Genomic DNA, 21,141 nt, shown 5'->3' on the forward strand with positions numbered 1-21,141 from the left:
CAACAAGCATTTTTTCAATGCTAAGCCTATTTATCCTGTTCTCATTTCATTATCATTTTTAACGTTAGAGTACAAGATGTCCATGAATCCCACCTCCTTAAGTGTGGATTCAGCTAAGTAATTACTGGGTAAGTTACTTATATAAAATTTATGTTTTTATAATAAAAAATTTATATATATACTTATCCAGTAATTACGAATGGAGCCCGCCCTCCTCCCCTCACATGGACCTTAGAGCATACACAAAAGTGAAACTCTTGGCTTAGTTGTTTCTCCCTTTCATACCGAAAGTGGGCGGGGTTAGTCACCTACATGAACTAAAGACTATCGCTATCGCGAATTTCAAAATTGAAGCTGCAGTCGAGTTAGAAACTCATAGCTAAGTAATTACTGGGTAAGTATATATAAAACTTTATTTTTATTATAAAAATGTCATTTTGATAAAAAAAACTTGCACAGTTCATTATAAGTCAGGGAGAAATTTGATATACAGTCAAACTTTGGGCTATTGATGGGGCTAGGTTGTTCACAAGAAATAAATATCTACTTCATTGTGCTGTTTTCTATTACAAACCACTCACAGAATTCTGAATGGATGATTGTAGGCCTACATCTTGTGGGTGTAGCATATCGGAATTGATTTTTGTTGGCAAAGATTATGGCCTGGTTAACCTGTGCATAGGGCTGGTTTGATGTGAAAATTGCAGCCTGCAGGCCTGGTGATTGACAAGCCATCTAACATGCATAAAAAGAACCAAGGACAGATTGGTCTGTGGCTACTGTTCACATCAATTACAGAGCTTGGAAAATTCTAGCTCATGAGCACATACAAAGAAAAAAAAGCAAAATCCATGACTGAATAATTGACTAAGACCATTATCTGTAATGTATGGTGATTGGAGGATTGTATCATCAGGTCTAGCATTGGCTGCTGTTCTACATACTACCCTCAAGGACAGTTACAAGCGTGCAACCTAACTTAACCTACCCTAGGGTGCTGGTCCTTACCTAGCTGCAGTTAATTCCTCCCCCCTCCACACTCACCCTCCCACTGTACACTTAACCTGGCCTAAAATAAATTAAGGAGCAAATTACAGGGATATTGCCCAACATAACATAACCTAACCTAGGGTGCAGAGTGATTGCCTGGGCAGTGGAATGAAACCCTCACTTACCTGACTAAGACTTAAGAGTTTGTAACCAACCATTGTCCTCAGAAATGAAAGTTAGATGTATTCAAACTAATGTACATCAGAATGATAAAATATACATTTATTTATTTGAAATTACTGACTACTTGAGTCTTAGACAAATCCAAAACTGAAACACATCCAAATATGACAGTTTACATGTGAAAGTTTTAAAAATCACATAGGTAAACTATCAAATACCATAGGTTATTTCATATTTGAAATAACACTTTTCCCCCTTAAAATTAACTTAACTCTCTATCACGAATTCCTCTTGGCTGACCAGTCAGGTTTGTCTATCCAGGGTTTGAGCATCAGTTGTTCCTCGCTCAGTTCCTGTTAATTGTCCTGTGAAGATCAGTTGTGGTTTCTCAACTTTTGGCTGCAATTGTTCGCAGTTGTTTATGATATTGCACCATGATTCTGATTTCCTTTATTTAGAATGCTTTTTGTTTCTCCATCTAGATTAGGACATACAAAATTAAGGAAGGTTAGAGACTGCAATAACGAACTTCATGGTAGTGCAGTTGATGCCCATGATGTTTGCATTCCTTGTAGGGGTAACAAATGTGATTGTGAGGACTGTTGTAAACAGTGCATGGACTAATCCTGGGAGGTAAAGTGGATTTATTTTAAACCATGAAAGAAGGGAAAAAGGAAAAGATTAAGAGGAGTATGAAGAGGGTATAATTTAGACTTAGTTTCTGTTCAACATAAGGTTAATATTAAAATGATTTTGGGGTCATCTTTTCTCCCCAGTGGGCCTTACACTCCTGCTTCTCTTCCCCCTCCTCCCATTCCTCAACTGTAACCTCCTCCTCCTAAAGCTCCTTGTAAAGTTTGGGATTCTATTAATAGGATTTCAATCTTAGAATCATTAGTTTCATGAATTTGAAATTTTGATTGAAAGTATTAGCTTTAGCAGTTACCAGTAAACCCTTCCCCAGTGTGTGTCAGTTTTTGCATTTTTTCCCCTCCAGGGAGAGTTGGTGTCAATGCCTCCGCTCTTCTTTAGCATTTACTCTGACATATCCTGTGACAATCCTTCATTTAGAGGTATAGGGAACCAAGGTATACCTTATGATATTGTGCCCACTGACTCCTTTCTCATGTCATTCCATTGTGAAGGTTTGTGACTGGTCTGCCCATTGTTTGCTGAAGGATAGATTTGGTAGGGTTAAGAATAGTTTATGTAAGCCTTTTTTGTGATAGGCTAATCACCATTTTCATCTAGTTCGCTAGAATGCTTAGGGTGCAATTTCCAACATTTCAGGTACAGTATTTTGATTCTGTTCAGCTCCTACATTCATCTGTCGGGAGTCTTTCCCTGGTTGCCACTTCTTGGGGCAGCAGCATTTGACGTTCCATAATTCATTTTTGCGGCAGCTTACTTCTGTGGCTTGTCATTGCATCTTGTAACCCTTGAGCATTCTTGCTCAAGTTGTTGTTCTCTTTGGCGTTCCCACAAGCTAAGATGTTCTTGTTCATTTTTCATTCATGCTCCCTTTCTCGTGAATGTACAGTATTTGTTCTTTTTCCCATCACTCTCATCTTCCCAAGCACCCTCTTGCTTGTACAAATGTTATTGTTCTGCATCACAATTGGCAAGCTTCTGTAAGCTCATCTTATAATGAGAATTCTCTCCAACCTCCAACTTTAAAATGTCATTCCTGACATAAGGAACATAATCAGAATTCCAAGTGTTTACACCCATTTTCAGTAATTAATAAAGACTTGGGTGAAGTGGTGTTATTACCTCTGAGATTAATCAGTCTGCTCTTGATCATGGTTCTCATCCAGACTTATCTCTTTTTCATTCTTGTGCTAGAATTACCTCCTACCTCAGGAATTGCCTATCAGACTTGAACCTGTCACCCGCCTCCTGTTCCAGAAACTGAACGTGAACCTAATAAAGAACTCAGATGTAAGGTGCATTTATATGGTCAAATGGTTTATCTAACCCATTTGTCCCAGTTGTTTGTCAATAGGTTTGAAGAGGTGTCACACAGTCAAACCAAATTACATCCAACCTCAGTGCAAGTCGTTCAGTGGAGAAGCAAAGATGTCTATGGATCAAGACACTTATCACTGTTGGGTGAGTGGTGGCACTAAGGAAAAAAAAAAAGATCTAATTGGGCAAAGATCGGTCGTTAAAAAGAGACCAAATTCCTCATGCAGACATGCATGTTTATATGAGATTAGATCCAGAGGACTGGCGTAATTATATGAGAATGGACAGGCAGCATATTTAGATCTGCTGAGGTGTGTCACTTTTATTTAGTACCAGGACACAAACATGAGAAAGGCCATTTCTCTCCGTGAAAGGTAGAGCACCTCTGCATTTTTTAGCAACAGTTATTCTGTCCAGATTGGAAGGGCTCTGTCATGGTAAGTCTTGATCTAAAACAAACATCTTATGAAAATACCACATAGGCAGAGTATAGATGTCATCAGCTGAACTCCCAGACTTCTTTGAGTTTTCAAGTTCTCTATATTCTTTACTGAAAGCATTCTGGAGGCAGTTTATTTTCTTCATAATGTTGTTCCATGAGCAGGTAGGTTCAAATTCCATTAGTATCTCACGAAGAGCAGATAATCCCTTGTTTTAGATATATCATTGGCATATTCTTTAGATACAGCTTAACATAAAGCTGTATGTTCTTTGTAATTGAGGGTATATTCCAATAAAACTTCCCTCTCAGTCCACTTTACTTTCCTCAATATTCATACTTGAGGTGGGAAATATAGATGGTGTTACCAAGTCAAGATCTGAATAGCTACAGAGGTTTGATGTTTGCCGATTGTTCACACGAGCAAAGTGTTTTTGGATAATTTATCCCTGCCCACAAAAGTTAGGCCAAGCTGGACTTCATTCAAACCATTTGTCAATAGTGTTTGCCAACCAAATACCCCATTCACACAGTCAAATTCCACTTCAAACATGTGTTTGGCAAACTGGGTTGGACAAACCGTTTGACTGTGAAAATGCCCTTTAGAGAAGAGATTTATAATAATTTATTGGACTGTGTAATTGCTCGAGACTTGTAACCCAAAACCCCTTCTGCTGCTGCCCAAGCTTTGAATCTTCTGGGTCCTGCTTTGCTTAGCCATGACTGGTCTCTTTCCTACAAAATTTTTTTACCCGGTTTCTGACACTGAAGAAGACCGTTAAACCCCTACTGCATTCAAGAGGCTTTTAAAGTATTGTTCAGAGAAATAACCACCGTATTTCTGGACCTGAGGGAACAGTGTTCTAGATCTTGTAGTTTGGAATGGACAGAGAAACCTGGTGCTGGCTTTTGTTCCCCTAATACTTACGAAGTCGGTTTATCACCTGTCTCGAATCTGTTGCTAGGCTTTTGACCCAAAAGTGGCCTCTAAGGGACCTTCTCTGATCCTGCCTTACTTTTTGAGGAGACAAAGGGTGGCTTCTTATGACACTGGAACTCTCTTGGAATAGATTTTGTCCCAGATGAAAGATTTACATTATTTTTCCTTAGCTCAGGAAGCTACCAAACCTTCTATGCATTTGCTATGTGGTAGTCAAGAAGCTTGAGCAGCTTTGTACTTTTATTGTCCAATTGTGTCTGAACAGCAAAAAGATGCTATCATTTTCGATGTTTCATTTATTGATCTTTTGAACTCTGAGATTTTGTCAAAAATCTCCCAAGTGATGCCACTTTTGGTATGTTTGAAATCAGCCTGAAGCAGGGCCCTGGGTGGTGAGGGTATTGAGGGACAGGTATCCAATTTCCTTCCAGTCTCTTTTGCCCTTGTCCCTGTCTCTGATTCCCTTCCCATCATATTATCTTCACAATCCAGTTTTCAGGCTTCTCCAATGGTGACAAAAGTTGACAACTTTCTCTCAGTTTTCAAGAAGTTTCTGTCATTAAAGCATTTACCAGCTGAGAGGTGGCTCACTCTTTTACGGCATATGTCCTCTGTCAAGAAATTTGTAGTAGGGGCTTGTCAGACCCCTTACAGTTTTATATAAAGATGTGATGCAGAAGAACCATTCCAGATTCTCATAGTAGGGGCTAGGCTGACCTTTTGACTCGGGATGACCAAGTTATATCGACACAACTTTCTCTTCACCTGGACATTTGTGAAATGCTTTGGGAACTCGGCAGACTACAACTATAGATCTTTTTGCCACAAGCCTGGACCACAAACTCCCACTTTACTGTTCCCTGTAAAAGAATCCACAGGTGTGAGTGGCAGATTCTCTGGTTAGACTGGACTCTTATGCCTTTCCCTGTATGCTTAAATCAGAAAATTCTCAACAAACTTAGAGATGTGAGTTTGCAAATGATTTTCATTGTGCCTAGGTGGCCAAGATGAGAATGGTTTCCAGACCTCCCTCCTCTAATGATAAATGTTCCTTGTCTACCCCCCAGAGCAGATCTACTAAAACAACCCTGCATTTGGCAGTTCCATCAAAACTCCCTATGTTACAATTACTGTAGTCACTTGGAGACTCGGCTGCCTCCTCAGAGCTAGATGCTTTTTAGAATCATCTAGGAAGGACCTCTACCAAATAATTGTACTAGCAGCAGTGGGCTACCTGTAGATCCTGGTGCCATTCCCGAGGAATATTTAGCACCCATACCACTATAGTTATCAATAAAGTTTTCATGTTCTCAGATATTCCAGGAATCTTTGATGGCTGCAAACAAAGCATACCATTCTATTCTAGCTTCAGTACTGTAGTGTGTAGGTAAGGACATTTCTTCAGATAGAGATCTTTAGGAAGCTATCAGAACCTTCGAGATTGAAAAACCCAGGAATCCAAGTCATAATTGGTTAGTGTGGACCACCAGACCACCACCTCTTGTAATTAATGGCTCTGGATGTGTACTCTTAAGAGGAGAGAGGGTAATGTCACTTGAGTAAGGAGACAAAGTGAACCTAACACCACTAGTATGTATAGTTGCCAAAGTGTGCATCTTTCTTTTTTTTTTTTTTGCATTATTCTACTGGTAGGTAATCTACCTGGAGACTCTGGAAATGGAGGAACTGCAACTGTTGAAGAGTGATATGAATGTGAGTGACTGAAGATTTGGCCGAGATCATGACCACCAGATGTGCCTGATGAGCAGACCCAGCTGGATGAGGCATGTCTAGAACTTTTGGAGCAAGTTGTACCGTGGTGATCTTGGTCCTTGGCTGACCTCCCTATAAGAATGTCATGGGTAATGCTTGTACTTCTGCTTGAAGTACCATGGGAGTAGGCATTCAGGTGATGCTGATTTGTAGTGACTAAGCTGGTGAGCAGAATATCTTCTAACCTTTATAGCTGCGTAGGAGCATGTCGAAGAGGCACTAAAGGCAGGATATGTGATGAAAATGGCCTTTCAGAGGAAAGTCAGTTTTGAATCCTGTTAACCACCACAGTGTATTGCATTTATTTCAACGTGTCTCATTACTGTCATAATATACACTATGGCCCAACAAGTTAGGTAGGCTATTCAGGTCGTCATTTTATCTTATCAACTATTCTCTTGTAGATGGACATTACCAAACCTGTCAAGTTCAAAGTTGACCAGTAAGTGGCCCTGAATCACGTAGACTTCATATAGTATTACAACCTGGACATATAGTTGGATAAATAGTTCATCATTCCTGATAGCTTCTTTCTAAAACAGTGTGTTCCTTTTTACGTTAGTTGCCTTCTTTCTCGAATAAATATTCAGCTTCAGTAAAGCTGTGATTTGCTGTATTGAGAAATAAAACCAAGTTAAGGAAGGCATTATTTGTTTATGTAGAATGCATGAACATCATTGAGTTACTTGTAATTCGACAGAGGAACACACTGACAGGAGGTTGCTGAGGAAGAGGTGGTATAAACCCGTCCGCTCTTCGATGAGTGGTCCACTCCTCTCTGAAATCACAACTGTACATTTTGATATTGTTCAAGATGGGCTGCTAAAAGAGCTAGTGAAATAGAAAGGTTTTGTTAAGGCATTCCATTTGTTTGACCAAACATTAACTAAGGTTCCATGGGTAGTATCTAGTATCAGTGTTTTGAGATTTTAAGGGTTTCGAGTGGTATATCAGTAGTATTCTCCTCTCTCTCTCTCTCTCTCTCTCTCTCTCTCTCTCTCTCTCTCTCTCTCTCTCTCTCTCTCTCTCTCTCTCTCGTTAAATGCAGGACCGTACATTGTTTTTACCACTGTACTTCCTGCTAGCTTTTGTTTTTCAGCTAGATCAAGTAAAGCAAAGGATAGAGTACTTTATAGTTTTTTGGATTAGCATATTCTCCCTTTCCCCACATACACTTTATTTACTTTATTTTACACAAGAAATTTTCCGAAAACTGCTTTGTTGCTGTGTTGATGCATTGTGTGCGTTTGCATTATAGTATTTTTTCCTCGCTTTTTATGAGATATGGTCGAACCTTTTTTTATGCACTGTATACCTTACCGGAGAAAGTTGAAAATAAAGAACTTTAGAACCACGATGACAGTTTACCTTGAGAGAAAGGGTACTTAGTACAGTGATTCCCTTTTGCCTTAGTATCATGTGAGTAAATTGTCCGTATTGTAACTGGCACAATGCCTAATTGGTTACAAATTATCGCATTTCTAAGTTGGAAAGTCTCTCTCTCTCTCTCTCTCTCTCTCTCTCTCTCTCTCTCTCTCTCTCTCTCTCTCTCTCTGTTATCTAAGCGCTTGTATTTGCTGAGGCCTCCAGGGTCATGTAATATCCACCAGGAGTTGCTTTGCCCAAGTAGAGTAAGCTTTCCTCTGTCGTTGATGTTTTTCTGTATAAAACAGTTTATGCGAAGTTAAAACACTACACAGGGCCAAGGCTTCCTCGTTTAGTTACACAGTTGGGTGTGGTTACTGTGGTTCGGGCTAAAGAAAAAAAAGTAAAAGCCAATCTTTTAGTTGTTGAAATGTTGCGTTCTCTTATAGCTTCGTTTGCCACCGTATTTATTCCTGTGGTTATTAATAAAATTAAGGAAAGGAAGTGAGATCACGTGAATTATATCTGCTGATAATTTTACGCGGCCCAAGCGACAATGAACCTTCTTTAATCTCGAGAGACACCTATTGCCTTGTAAGACAGCAGTGGGTTGGCGGTGTCATTAGTAGGTCTTCTCTTTTTTTTCGTGTTCTGCTTTTCATATATCACAAGCGAGGAACAAGCATGCAAAGGGGACGGTAGGTGTGATGGAAGGAGGGGAAGGGTGCTCTGTTGGGAAGCGAGGGAGGAGATTGGCCTGAGGAAATCTTGCTCGGTGAAAGTAGATCAGCTGGGATGCCACAGCGAGCTGCCAGTTGCCGCAATATTAAAAGCGACATCAAGTCCGGCGGTGTTTTGTGTTGGTTGGCGGCCTTTACTCTCTGGGCAGTCGTTGATTCTTTGTTCCTATTGACTCGAATTAATCAGTGATGGATTGCCATCCTTTTCGGCTCTGAGAGTAGATGAAATCGAGCCTTAGTGCGAAAAAACACACGCCCTTGGTGAGGCAAGGTCTTCGGGAGAACTCGCAACCTTGCCGCGAGACTCCAGTGTGTGTGTGAAAGTGACGGAGAGAAGACCGGCTGGATCAAAGCCGTGGCCCGCGTATCCGACGTGCTTTCTGTAATATTGCCACTTCCCTTGAATGACTATTTCTCATTAGTGATTAAACAGTGAACATTTGCCGTAAAGATGGTTGTGGCTGCAGTGCCGGATGTGCAAGCACCCGTGAGTGCTGTGCCGGTGGAAGCAGTGCAACAGCAGAATATTGCTCTCCATGCACAGGTAGTGAGTGGCACTCTTGCAGTGCCTCTTTAGATTCTTCTCAATGGGATCGGTTAATAGGCATTTAATTCGCCCTCGCTTAGCGAAGAGCGATCAAAGGTCGCGAGTTACGTATGTCAGAGTGATAGATATCGAAAGAGGCTGTTTTGTATGGCCGAATACAAAGAGGGAGAATTGTGGGTATTTTTATATGCGTGACAACAACAACAGTGTCATATTGCATGTGTGAGAAAGAGATATTAAAGAAATGAAACGATTGTTATTGAAATACATTTCAGCTGTACAGTGAAAAGGAGAGTGAATTTGTTTTAATGGGGAGTATGTGTATGTGTACGTCTGTGTGTGTGTGTGTGTAAGAGAGAGAGAGCAAATTTAATAAAAGAGCTAAAAACTCAGCTATTCTGCAGGAGCTACGATACTGACAAGAAAACGCTAAAAGACCATTATAAAATATAAGAAGCACCATATTTTGAAAACATAGAAGGGCCCGCCAGAGAGGGAATCATCCCCGTGGAGGGCTGTACACAAAACCAAACAAAGTGGAGAGAGAGAGAGAGAGAGAGAGAGAGAGAGAGAGAGAGAGAGAGAGAGAGAGCTCTTTCTGTGTTTAAGAAGCCCCAGTAACACCCAAGATTTTGAAAGGGCTCCGAAATCTAGCGCAAGGATTTGTGAAGACTCGAGTACATAAATGTCCAGTCATCTTTATGTAAAAAAGAGGAAAAAAAATCCGAAAGTTGCTGCGGATGTCCATTTGGTGTAGGTTTAGTCGCGGTTTAGAGTTTGTGGACAAATTTGACTAATAAGACTACATATGCTGCAGATGTGTTGTTTTCTTTTTTGTATGGTTAGTAGTAGTTAGGAGATGTAGCTTGTTGATATAGTATCTTTTGTTTTATTATTTGCTCAGTCTTTGTTCAGTGTATTTGTTAATGTAAAGTGCGTTTTTTATGTGAATTTATTATAACGTTAGCTACAAAAATGAACTTTCAAGTGAAAGTTGTATTTCTGTCCATTTTCAAGGGATTGGTCAAATGACAAGGCTGTCAGGTCCCAGCGGCAGTAAAGTTTTAGATTCATTAAGTGGGGGCTCATTTATGCTGATTGAATAATGTGCGCTGTAATGTAAGCGTGATAGTTACGCATTGTTTCTTCGTTTTGAAAGTGCTTGTTGCCTTTGGAGAAGTAATGCAAATCTGAAGATCTTGGATTCGTATAGGTTTTGTCCAGTTACGCTTGCACGGTGTTCACGAATAATGGCATTCCGTTACGAAGCTTTTCTGTGAAAAGGAGGCCATGACCTTTAGGTATCTGCATCCATCGTTGTTGACCTTTACGTAAAAGACGTCGACGACAGTTTGCATCAGCATCGTTGTGGCAAAAGAATCTTCTCTGGCTCATTCGCAATTTAGGAACGCTCTCAGAAAGTCCGCTCATTCCCCCCCTTTTTTAGCGATCGATTCCAGGTTATAGAAATTATCTTTTCGTGCGTCTTATCGAAGAATCCATCAGGCCTCTTTGCACGGTCGCACGAAAGGCTCCACACGACTTGCACGACATGCGACAGGCACGAGTCACTTCAATCACGAGTGGTCTGACAATTATTTGCGCATTTAACTATGGGGGTTCGACATCTGGTCTCGTAATAATAACTATACAAAATAAGGTGACTCATCGTGACTTTGCTTTGGCTGGCTTGCGTGCGCGCGGCCATGCAAGAGCTCACCACCCTTCTCTCTCTCTCTCTCTCTCTCTCTCTCTCTCTCTCTCTCTCTCTCTCTCTCTCTCTCTCTCTCTCTCTCATGATGATTTCATATAAATACATACAAGAAATCACCACACTTATAATTACAAAGCAGACTGCCTGTAAATTTTTGCAGCATTCAAGAAATGTTTCAACAAATATAGAATATCAAGCCGGAATTTTTTTGTTTCCATTGTCTGAAGTCAGGATCTTTGAGATTCTTAGTGGATCAAGTTCGCCCTGACCGACATCTCGAAGGAACCATTTTATCGATAATGCGGGGACCCAGTCATTAATCAGGTCTGCCTGGCTTACTTGTCCCGGATGACTTGTTAATTTCAAGGTTTTTGTGTGTTAAAACACACACATACACACACACACTATATATACACAGTAATGTATATATATATATATATATATATATATATATATATATATATATATATATATATATATATATATATATATATATATATATATATATATATATATATATATATATATATTGTGTGTGTATGTGTATGTATATGTGTATGCGTGTTTTTACAGACCACGACGGCTCTGTAAATTGGCGCGACCATTCACGTGCACGGTTTGTCTACAGCTACGACCGGGGACGCTGGCCGTTTTGCAAAATTGATTGTAGCATGCGAAACTACCTCGATCTGGTTCCGAGAACGATCAATTTCAGCCAGTCTGTTTCGAGATATCAAAGCCGATCGATTTGATGAGAACACTGACTTCCCTGATATGTTATGTGATATGTAAAATACGTCTCATTAGAACCTTGGTTTACATATTAACCGTTTTCATCAGTCGTTTCCCCCCTTTTTAGATTTAGTAGTTGAAAGAATTGTATATTTTTTTGTTTTATGTTGCCATGATCTTTATGTATGTATGTATAACTGAATCACGAAAATATGGAACGTGGTGAATATGTAAGTAAAGATAAAATCCACGAAGGAAAGAGAAACAACGCAGCACTCCCTTCGTGGATCTTGTCTTTATCTTTATATATATATATATATATATATATATATATATATATATATATATATATATATATATATATATATATATATATATATATATATATATATATATATATATATATATATATATATATATATATATATAATTCGTGCTCTTTTGGAAGCATTTTTCTCTTATTTTCATTCGTTTTCACTACAGGCCTTGAAGACTAACGATTCGTTTGAGGCATTTAGAGAATTAGAGAGCTCAAGGTCAGATGGTGTAACACACACTTATAATAACAGACATTGAAAGCTAACTCTCTCTCTCTCTCTCTCTCTCTCTCTCTCTCTCTCTCTCTCTCTCTCTCTCTCTCTCTCTCTCTCTCTCTCTCTCTCTCTCTCAAGCAAATCTTGCTCTTATTCTCACAATGATTTTCAAAAGTGGGTCGGGGTTTTTTAGTTCATTAATCGAAGAATTACTTGCCTTTTGAAAGTTGTGAATGTTAAATATAAGGAGAGAGAGAGAGAGAGAGAGAGAGAGAGAGAGAGAGAGAGAGAGAGAGAGAGAGAGAGAGAGAGAGAGAGAGAGAGAGACCTGAGTGATCAGTGGCTATTCCGTTTAAAAGTCTGTCAACATATCTTAGAATAAGGGAAGGGGTGTTATTAAGGGATAGCTCGACGAAATAATACCCAACTGGAGTCAAATCAATATTAGTACGAGACACTCTCTCTCTCTCTCTCTCTCTCTCTCTCTCTCTCTCTCTCTCTCTCTCTCTCTCTCTCTCTCTCTCTTTAAGAATACTTGGGTGTGTGACGATAAATATAAAATATTTAGATTTGATTGTTTTGCCAATCTTTGCCTTTATCAGGTCATTGTTGTAAAGTGCATCCAAGACAACAGTAAAATCTTCCACCCATAAAACTGGACTTTAGCTCAGTGTATATAGGAGGCACCTGCCAAGGAAATCTCGTCTCGGGCAGAATCCATCCTTGATAACCATGAGATCGAGTCCTAAAGAATCCAGGTGACCCATGACCTACTTTTCACTTGAGGTCCCATAGTACATGGGTCTCTCTCTCTCTCTCTCTCTCTCTCTCTCTCTCTCTCTCTCTCTCTCTCTGTTTGTATGTAGGCAGGCTTATTATGTGTTCCTTCCTTGTCGATGTTTTATACGGTTGTATATTAGTAGTGGTGTTCATGTTTTGTTAAGATTGTCTTTCATTCATTATTTATACAATATGCAATAGCGATTTTGAAAAATGATGATGATGATGATAATGAGGATGATGGTGATGATGATGATTATTATTATTATTATTATTATTATTATTATTATTATTATTGTTATTATTATTATTATTATGCTGTATGATGTACTGATTTTTTTTAGTAGCAACTCAAAGGGTTATTTAGAAAGTGATGAAAAAATTTTAACTTAAATTTTAGTGGGTTGAAATAGGTTTAAAAGACAAGTAACTAGATCCCGTTTGGATTTCGGTTTAAAAGTTTGACAATGCACCGTTGTGAAGTACTGGAAAAATAAACATCGTTGTTGATGCTATGTGAGCATAGGTTCCCTAATTTTGTAGAAATGTGACATTCATTTGGCATATCTTCAATTATACATTTTGCCCCTACAGTTGAGAAAATGACCAAACCACTCTTAATATGAGTCATATAGGTTCAAAATTCATTTTATATTTTGTATCTTGAAATCTGTAATGGGCCTGATAAATACACAGTACGTAGATTTTTATAAATGAACACTTCGCTTTGGATTGTATGAGGAACTTGTAGTCTGTATCACACGAGGGGCTTGTAGCCCAGACGGTTTGATATATCAGAGGTACCCTGTTGGTTGTTGGTCAGTTCATTTGTTTGGTCGGTGTTAGGAATCGCTTGTTTCCTGGAGGTTTGTTTAACCTTGGCTCATATTACGGTCTTGTTGACTGTTAGTACTTGTGGAAAACCCCTCACCCCCCCAACCTCTCTCTCTCTCTCTCTCTCTCTCTCTCTCTCTCTCTCTCTCTCTCTCTCTCTCTCTCTCTCTCTCTCTCTCTCCTCCCCGATACTTTTTTTTTTATTGTACCGATTTGCTATTACTTTCTCTTTCGATGCTCCAGATACCTCAGAGGTTCCACCATTTGGCTTTTGAGACAGACTGCCATAAATCTTTTACCGCTAACTTTTGTACTCTTAAAGTATTTGTTTTTAGATTACAATACGAATTGTGCTGCGGGTTGCCTTGCTTCTCGCAGCGCGTGAAACTACTTGAACTTTATAGAAAGTTTTCATTATGGATCAAATTCTGTCTAAAACTGTGAATTTACTCTGTTGCAGCCTGTAACTTATTTCGCTTGGTTTTGATTTCCCTTTTGATTGGAAAAGATTTATGTCGATGTTTTTTGCTAATTAGACATTCTTGTGTATTTTTTATTATGACATTCTTGCGTACACTTTATTATAACATATTTTAATTGGATAAGAACTACGTCAGAACTTTGGCAAATTAGGCGTTCTTATTTAGATGTTATTGAACCGTATTTATAAGCTTGACATTGAGAGTAGATTTCGTTTACGTCCTTTGATGATGGATTAAGTTTAATCGACTGATTTTTCATGAACTGGCAAGAAAGCAGATGTATTGAGACCATCTGGATTGGCATAATCACAGCATTGGTTTGGCTCTTGTTTCCTGCATTGGGTGGAGAGAGGTGCAGGCATCGTGGGGTGTCATTGCCTTTAATTAATTGTCTCAATCTGTCAAAGGGATGTGGTTGCCAGAAGCTCAATCTCTCCATCACTTTATCAACATTTCTCTTATTAGATGGTAGCGGTTGATTTATTTGATTTCTTCCTTTTTGTATTGTTAAACATGAAGTGATGTTCTGTCTTGTTGACTAAAATACAGCCGTAGATATATAGGAAAGGGGAACATTGGAACAAGAAGCTAGCTCTTAACAATAGAATTAGCATGGAATTTGCCTGCTATTATATTTCAGTGGTTTTAAATTCTTTAGGATAGAAGGAATATGAACAGGCCAGATACAGATAAATAGAAGAACAATAATTTGTGCTTGTATATTTGTTAATGAACTCTTCATCACTGATGGATACACAAGAACGTGTAATGGACATTACGGTGGTCCAAGCAGTTTTATGATGGATACATTAAACATGAATTAGTCTCCAACGAGACCATGTGGTAGAAAGTAGAATATGGCCCCAGACACGACTGTCTTTGATATTTTTAAACCTCATTATGAAAGTCCAGTTACGGTACCGTATATCTTCATTATTAAGAGGCTGTCTGGTCTTTGGTCCCTGCCTTAGCTGTAGCCACGCTTAGCTTTTCATTCCACTTCCTCGTGTAACTTCCTTCGGTCTTGGGATTGAAAATGATTTAGTATTGTCTTGACTTCCTACCGTTCATTGACGACTCGTACTTTGAATATGGTCGCAAGGATACCATCCTACTGTTCATTGAAGACTCGTACTTTGAATATGATCGCAAGGATACCATCCTACTGTTCACTGAAGACTCGTACTTTGAATATGGTTGCAAGGATACCATATGTGCAAGTGTAAGACGTCCTAGGGACTGGGCCCAGCCACTGCACATTTACACTTAGTTGGATAGAATTATCTGGTCATATCCACTCCCTTGTCCAGTTACTATTGCTTCAGGCCCAGGGTGACCAACAAACCAGTTTGAAGAGTCGAGTGACTGCAAGAACTAGTATGTGTGATGAAAGTGAAACAGACCTATATATGTTTTTTTAGCTTATATAAACCATACATTCACGTTTCTCACCTGATGCGTTTTGTCTTATCGTATTTGCAATTCACGTCCAATAATGTACCTTATATTACAGTAGTCATAAAATATACATAAGTAAAAAGAATGAACGTTGTATAATCTTATACTTTATATGTATTTACACGGGCTAGTTATCCATTCAGTGTACGTCAGAAATCTTGACAGTTGATTCACTTAATTTCAGATTTTCTTGTTTTTTTCTTTGGTCGTGCCTATGTCCGTTGTATACATACATTGCAAACATACATACATTTTGCGTCGTTTTAATTTTATTGATTACCATAAATAGAGATAAGGCTCTGTCTGACAGCTCCTTTTTTCAGTATTTTGAATGACCACATTGTATGTTTGTATAATGTGAGTGAAATGTGTATTATTTGAATTAAATGGTACACTGTAAGGGGCAACTGGCGAAGACGGAATATCTTAGAAACCATAATCATAATAGTGTTGCCACTGCATTGCATTTCTTGGTTGTTGCAGTGTCATTAATGAATTCTCGGGTGAAGCAAACTGTAATGACTATTGGAAGTGAGTGCTAAAAGCATATTCACTAATGGGCAAGCGCAATAAATGCCTTTTTATAGATTTTGGTGCCGTTCCTCTACGGTAACTAAGGTAACAGTTATCAGGATATTTACTTACAAACAGTAACAGGTACCCATCTTTAGTTTTAATGGAATGTAGATATTTTATATTTATATACTAAAGCAGTTAAGGTAACCAAGAGAAAGGACTTGAGGAAAAAATATTTGAAAGGTTTAGAATTGCATGAATATAAATAGACGTTAAATTAAGATGCTGTTTAAGGTACTTGAACTAAAGCATTAAAAGGAATGCAGTCATGTGCTTTATTATATTGTCAATAGCAAAGGCCTTTGGGAAAGGCAGCCGTATATCCTTGGGTCTAGGGATACACAAGCACAAAAAATGGTGGTTGGGGGGGTTGGGGTACAGTGGGTCTTGACCTAGAAAAAATGGTAGACGTGTTACTGGATGGATGGGCACAAGGTCCTTGGGTGGGAGATCACCATTCAAGGAAAGCTGAATCCTTTTGGGAGTGCATCTCAGAACCTTCGGAACCAAAGAAAGAGTCGCTCGTATAACCGAAAAAGACCATGTACGCACGTGTGTGTGTGTATATATATATTATATACATATACATATATAATCAGCGTGAAGGTGGACCATGGAAACGTACTAAATTTCAGCATAATTCTTTATTTCCAACGTTTCGCAATAACATTATTACATCATCAGGGAATCTGTTAAATAATGAATAAAATTACTCTAATTACTGTTTTTGGTACATACATTATATATATGTATATATATATATATATGTATGTATATATATATGTGTAATTTTTTTTGCATACAAACACTTAGACTTTCCAATCCTAAAGTGTTAAGTGCAGCTTGTGGGAGCCACCGGGTGTGCAGCGCTTCAGCGTTGATTCGTTCAGGTGTTAATTATACGTCATCGTCCAAACATGTCTCCTGTCATAGCCTTTGCTTGTTGCGGGTCTGTTATGTTGTGGCGAGGTTCTCCAAGACTTCGCTTGGTCGCCAGGTGTTATTTTTTTTTCTATTTTAGTGAAATGAAAGAGCACAAGGTAAATGACACTTGTTTGGAAGGCGACGAGTGATACTGATAGAGAAGTGTTTTGAGATTTGTCACTGTACATATAATGGGGCAAGATGTGGAGTAACTGTCTCAAGTCTTCTCCGTCTTTCAGTCTCCCGGACCATTTAGTGTGGGCCTTCGTCTTCTGCTCTTTTATCAGCATTTCCAGACCCTTTCGACAGGTCTTTCATCGTCCTGCTACTTCCTTATCTACGGCTATTCCTCATTCCTTTTCATCACATGTTCAAACCATCTAAATCTTTCGTGATGTCAGTCTTTCTATGTGCTGTATATCACATCTCTCCGTCACGCTCGTGTCAGAAATGTATTCGCTAAAATCAAAGCTTTTTATTGATGTAGTGGGTGTAGATGTTTGGTTGTAAGTGCACGTATGCTTCTCAGTTTATGCCAACTTGAAGCGTTGACGCTTCTTTTCAGTTTCATTAAAAGGAGGGAGTTACACTGTGGTTATGTTTTATTTGTCTGTCACACCTTTACTGTATATCTTTACAGCAACGGAATCTTCTTGCAAAGAACTTTTCTTTTTCGTGAAATATTTGGTCCATATGATTGATCGTTTGCCTTTTACCTTGCTTCTCGCTCAAAGTGGCATGAGACTTGACCAAGAACCAGGCAGTCGCTTGACGTAGTTCGTTTACGTGTTGGCTTGCTCCCTTGTAACTGTTGAGAGTTTCTGGAATGTGAAGTTGTTGGGTCTTGGGTCTTCGTTACTGAATATTTCCCGCTTTTTGCAGAAAGTCGCTCGCAATAATGGACATTATTATCCTATATTTCATGTACGCTTTTCTGGTAGGAACACTGACAGCCGTCATGCGAAAACATTCATGTATGTAAGTTTGATTTTGCCCCAAGGGAAAAGGAGATAAACTGGCGTATATCCACAATTTGTCACGGAAGTTGGGTCTGCATTTACGATTGCCTTTAAAAGCAGAGACTTTGGTACAAGTGGCCTTGTGGACGCGAACAACAGAGGAAGGGAAAGCTTATCAACATAATAAGAAACGGAGATTAGAAAGTTGGCGTCCAATGAATAGCTGTTCATAAGACTGTGGGATGAAGCGTTCTTTCTTTCTTGTGATTTTTGTTGTGGTTTTTTCTTGTGATTTTTTGTTGCCGTACATAAATTCAGAGCTGGATTGGAAGTTTGAAATATATATCCGTTGATAAGACTGTTTGTGGAATGATCTGTTCTTTTTTCCTAGTGTTTTTTCTGTAGAAAATAATTTTTAAAGTCAGGATTGGAAGAGAGAGAGAGAGAGAGAGTTTATAAACACTATCAGGAAGTAGAGGTTTGCCTTGGCGAGGTTACTTCTGTGTCGGATAAGATAAAATCAAAATGTTTTGATAAAGCAAGTTCACCATTTATCCGTAGAGGCATTTGAAAATTTCAAGCATAAACGCTTGGGCAGCGAAAGTTATATAATCTTCCAAATGTTTTATCTTCAAATTTTCCCTTATAGTTTAGTCTAGTATATATTTTCGGTGGTGTGAGCCAGATCACGTTTAAATTTTAAGATCTATATTTACCCATTTGTTAGAAAAGATTTTTTCCTTGGCAAATCATGACGTCGGTTGCACAGCCATCATATTCTGGGGGAGAAAATAGGAGCGAGATTAAGTTGGAGAAGCAGGACAGCTGAATGAGAAGACAAAAGTGAAGGGATGAAAAGTAAGAGGCGGAAAGAAGGGCAGCAGGAATCATAATTTATACGTCCACGGTATCTTACTCAGTTCAGTTTAAATCTTTCTTTTCATTTTCTGAAGGACAAGTGATCAGCCTCACGAAAGGACCTCTAATGCGTCGTGTGGTTCCCTACTTAGTGTTCTTCTTCCTTAAATACTTTCTCCGAAGTCCTTTAAAATTTTATTTTTGTTCTGTTTCGCTTTGTGTTGTTTTAAGCGAGCTGTATGAGGTTAATTATTCTAGTACAGTCTGTATTGTTGTAAGGACCTAAATCTTAGTGTGGCAGTGAAACTATTAAAAGATTTTGTCTGTTTGGAATATTAATAATCATCATGTCTTGGGAATATGAGAAATGATTCCTTAAGCAAAATAACAGGATCTTTATATACATACATATATATATATATATATATATATATATATATATATATATATATATATATATATATATATAGAGAGAGAGAGAGAGAGAGAGAGAGAGAGAGAGAGAGAGAAAAGAGAGAAGATAAAGATAATGATGAGAGGGAAAAGGAGATGGCTTGGAAATGTCCTTCTCACCACACGTTGAGGAACAGCATGTTATATCAGCTGGGATCCTGTGGGTATCTGAGGAGTTGGAAGACTCAGATGTACTTAGTTAATAACATTGAGATGGGAGGCTGGAGATGAGTGGAGATTTTTTATATATATATATATATATATATATATATATATATATATATATATATATATATATATATATATATATATATATATATATATATATATATATATATATATATATATATATATATATATATATATATATATATATATATATGTGTGTGTGTGTGTGTGTGTGTGTGTTTTTGTGTGGCAAGAAAATTATATATATGTTCCTTATACAGTATAGGGAATAACTGGGCTTAATTACATACAATTTTGTAAGGCAACAAAAACAAGAAATTCTTTGGATTGTGACGGTTGTAGTGACATCTTGAGTCATAGACACTTACTAATGAATTACATTCAGATTATATACTGCACCCTGCCAGATATGTCAGTAGTGATTCGTTAAAACTAGTCGATAATTCAAGCAGTAACGAAAACGACGTAGAAACTGTGAATATGGAATCCAAACACGCACACATTTATATTATATGTATATCTATATACTGTGTGTGTGTGTGTGTGTGTGTGTGTGTGTGTGTGTGTGTGTGTGTGGTGCTTTTTAATACAGATTAAATTGAAGGAGGAAGTGAAACCTCTTTCCATATACTGAGTGATCCGTTCCCAGGAGAGGACGATGACCCAGTTTCCCACGAAACAAGTATGGATAAGTGTGTGAAGGAGTCTTAGTCTTTCGTGGGATTCATGGTGCCCTTTAGGTTGCAAGCGGAAGTTCTCGGTTTCGTACGCGGACAATAATGCTGTATTAGGAGTGGGTGAGGCACCGTCGTCTGCAATCTAGGGACAGGGTTAGTGAGGAGGGCACGGAGGTTGTGGGGTGAGGGCGGGAGGTGGGTGGGTTCGATTGAAAGTCTTGATGAATTGGATTCGTCTTCGATGGTGCTGATTGGGGTCGACTTTTTTTGAGCTCGAGTCTTTATTTTGTCAACGGATGTGGAGCACAAGTTGTGATTTTTTTAATAAGATTTTATCTGCTCTGGTTAATTTCTGTTTGCAGTCAGGATAATGATCATGTAGAAGTTTGTAGCTTCTCTGTCTGTTCACAAATGATGTTTGGACGGAACTTGAGTTGAGTAAGTAGGTAAAAGGTTTCTTTCGGTTGTATTTAAATATATGCTTACCTGTAATTTTCGGGGAACCAGCTAAATTTAGACAGTATTTTACAATAGTCTGAACACGCACATGCGCACGCACAAAAAACTTTCGAATCTTTTCCAACGTGACAAAGGTTTGTGACATTTTGCTACTTTCGTGGGTGTTATGTTTCTGTTCTCCCTAAGGTATATTTTACGCTTTTACGTGTTTTTTTTACGAAAAAATGGCGTGTGATTTCAAATATTGAATTAAATATAATGGCCTACATTAGGGTATAATTTTACAGCGTTTGGAACATTGCCAATTTAAAGATTAGCAACCTATTCCCCATCCTCATCCCCCCCGCCTTGTAGTAGTGAAGGTCTCAAAGTAACCTTTAACAGCGACGAAGAAAAAGAGAAAGTGAACGCTGTGGTCTTCCAGTTCCGCTTTGCCAACAGAGTCTCGGAACGAGGGTCAGAGAACCGCTCTTACAGGTGAGGGAGAGGGGGGTTGGTGTTTCATTTTAGTGCCTTGGCTCCTCCCTGCTCCACTCGGCATTCCAATCTCCCCCACCCCCCTTTCTCT

At 38.6% G+C, this 21,141-nt stretch overlaps 1 protein-coding gene across 3 annotated transcripts in view; it reads left to right on the top strand.

The window, feature by feature from the left end:
- The window catches only part of LOC136854091 (protein CASC3-like), a 78,506-nt gene that overhangs the window by 38,003 nt on the left and 19,362 nt on the right, over positions 1-21,141 (top strand). Inside the window, exon 1 of one of the 3 annotated variants that reach the window (XM_067130249.1) lies at positions 8,441-8,942. The exons of the other annotated variants lie outside the window; for them this stretch is intronic. Coding sequence (XP_066986350.1) covers positions 8,850-8,942 — 93 coding nt within the window. The 5' untranslated portion in view covers positions 8,441-8,849. Of the gene's footprint in view, positions 1-8,440; positions 8,943-21,141 lie in introns of those variants that run through there. 3 annotated transcript variants of the gene reach the window in all.

Source organism: Macrobrachium rosenbergii, chromosome 28 (genome assembly GCF_040412425.1).
Source record: "Macrobrachium rosenbergii isolate ZJJX-2024 chromosome 28, ASM4041242v1, whole genome shotgun sequence".
Classification (NCBI taxonomy): Eukaryota; Metazoa; Arthropoda; class Malacostraca; order Decapoda; family Palaemonidae; genus Macrobrachium; species Macrobrachium rosenbergii.